This window comes from Protomyctophum bolini, assembly GCF_963924005.1.
Source record: "Protomyctophum bolini genome assembly, chromosome: 7".
Lineage (NCBI taxonomy): Eukaryota > Metazoa > Chordata > Actinopteri > Myctophiformes > Myctophidae > Protomyctophum > Protomyctophum bolini.
This window is the reverse complement of record NC_137868.1, coordinates 37015268-37017577: the sequence shown is the minus strand read 5'-3', so window position 1 is coordinate 37017577 and position 2310 is coordinate 37015268. Positions and strand designations below refer to the sequence as shown.

The window sequence follows — 2310 nt, the reverse complement described above, 5'->3', positions numbered from 1 at the left end:
GAAAAGCCCTTTTCTAAAAAAAAAACAACAACACTTTACATGTATGTATATGCTATAATAAATAGGCTACATTAGTCATATAGAAGGCACATTCCTTATTTTTGTTTCATGTGCACGTTCAACGGCCTCAAAGAGAACTATTGGAATCATAAGAACAATGAACACCTTTTTTAGGATTTTTTTCCTTTGACTTTGTGGTTGATTCCTTAGATGTGAAGAGGACATGGAGGTTATATTATTTATTTTCTTTTTGTTTAGTTTTTTTCCTTCAAAAGACGAGCATCAGTCATAATGTAAAAGGTTAAAGTCTGAAGTGACAGTATATCAGAAGGGGGTGCTTTAAGTGAATGGCATTTTGTTCAACTCTTTATTTTTCCTTCAGTCTTCTTCCCCCTCATCTCCGCATGGATATCACTCCACAATCCATTAGCTTTTGAATCTTCTGAGCGATATCTGGATTATTTAAGTGATCTCTGATGGCCTTAGGGTCCTTCTGCATCTGGTCCAGGATCATACGCATGGCCGGGTCACTCATGATCTGCTGCACCTCCGGGTTGGACTCGGCCCTGCGCTGCACCTCCTCGGGGGTGTCGTTCCTCGCCGCCTGGCTCATGGCACACCGATCGATGCCCTCCTTGGCTTCCTTTGAGGACGAGTCGAGCTCCAGGGTCTTGTGGTAGGCCTCCATGGCTTTGGAATACTCTTTCATGGCTTCCAAGACGCCAGCCTTGCGCATGTAGCCTTTGATGAAGGCGGGGTCGAGTGTGATGCAGTCTTCGCAGTCCTTCAAGGCAAGCGGGAACTCGCACAGTTTTTGGTAGCAGGCGGCTCTGTTGCTAAACAGCTTGGCATCGCTTGGGTTTCTCTTGATAGCCTCAGAGTAATGTTTCAGGGCCAGTGGATACTCTCCTTTTCGGAAGACTTCGTTTCCCTTGTTCTTCTCTTCCAGAGCCAGGTCAGGGTTGATGTAGGCCTGTTTCTCCTGTTCCTTCACGATCGTCTCCGCCTGCTGACACTTCTTCAGAACGGCTGGGGTGCGATGCTCTGTTAGACTCTTGTTATAATACTGAATCGCCTCTGCGTATCTCTCCTGCTTGAAGTAAGAGTTGCCGATTCTAGCCAGGGCTTTAGCAATCTCTCTGTAGTCCTCTCGGTTTTCTCTGCCCACGCCAATGGCCTTCTCACACAGCTCTCTGCACTTCTCCATATCGCCCTTCTCAAAGTGCACCGCCGCCTGATTTGAAATGTACTTCATGTCGGTCGGGTCATGATTTATCGCCACTTCATAGTGTTGCAGTGCTGTATCGAAGTCCTTCTTCTTGTACGCGGCGTTCCCAAGCTCTTTTTCCATCAGCGCCTTTCTCTTGTTCTCGGGCAGATCCTCCTTGGGAGGGGGCGGCGGTGGCTGACTGTCTTTGTGTTTGGGGGGCGGCGGGGAGGGCTTGTCCTCTGCTTTGATCCCCAGCAGCACCGTCAGCGTGGTCATCACTCGGGGGTCTTGCAACCTGGTGCCGAAGTCGGCCAGCTTCATCTTCCTGAGCTGCTCCAGTAGATCCCTGTAGTTTGGATCTGACAACAGCTCCCGTGTTCGAGGGTCAGCCTCCAGCTTCACATAGAGGTCCGGTGTATCGAAGGGGTTCGACCTGTCCGAGAGGTTTGAGCCCTTTTTCGTATCAGCTAGCCGAGTCTCAACATTCTTCAGTCCCTCCTTCAGCTGCTGATTGTTTGGTTCTTGTCCGAGTCCATCTCGGTATGCCACTCTGGCGTCCTCCAGCTTCCCCATGAACTCCAGGGCCACTGCTTTCCGGGAGTAACCTTTCCACCAATCAGGTTTGATCTTGATGATCTGACAGGCATCCTTGAGAGCGTTCTTGTAGTCTTTTTTCTGGGCATACGCGGCTGAGCGGTTGCTGAAGAGGATGTGGCTGGATGGGTCGAGGGCCACGGCTTGAGTGTAGCAGCTTATTGCCTGGTCAAAGTTCCTTTCATTCAGGGCCTTGTTGCCCTGCTCCTTCAACTCTGAAGCCATAACGTGCTTATCTCAAACTAAACATAACGCAAAGCCTTTCTATCCTTAAATAGGAGTTGGTGATGTCATGGCTGACGCTATGGCTGACGTCATTAGGCCAAACCAAAATAGAGGGGTTTCTTTTCTCTATAGGGATGTGTATTTTATTAGCTTGATGCATTCTTGATTCTTTATAATGTTTGAGGATTTAGACAATGATCTCCTTGCATCAGATTGAAATTAACTGAATATTTTCAGTTCAAAATGTTTCAATCCGTGTCCCAGAATACTCTGAAATTGTT

General features: G+C 48.1%; 1 protein-coding gene across 1 annotated transcript; it reads right to left on the bottom strand.

Annotated features, from left to right (window-relative positions):
* Positions 1 to 394: 394 nt before the first annotated feature.
* On the bottom strand, positions 395 to 2029 carry LOC308318684 (stress-induced-phosphoprotein 1-like; the record flags this gene model as incomplete). The annotated part of the gene is made up of 1 exon (XM_080768308.1): positions 395 to 2029. The coding sequence occupies one exon, from the start codon at positions 2027 to 2029 to the stop codon at positions 395 to 397; it is 1635 nt and encodes a 544-aa protein (XP_080624434.1).
* Positions 2030 to 2310: the final 281 nt, after the last annotated feature.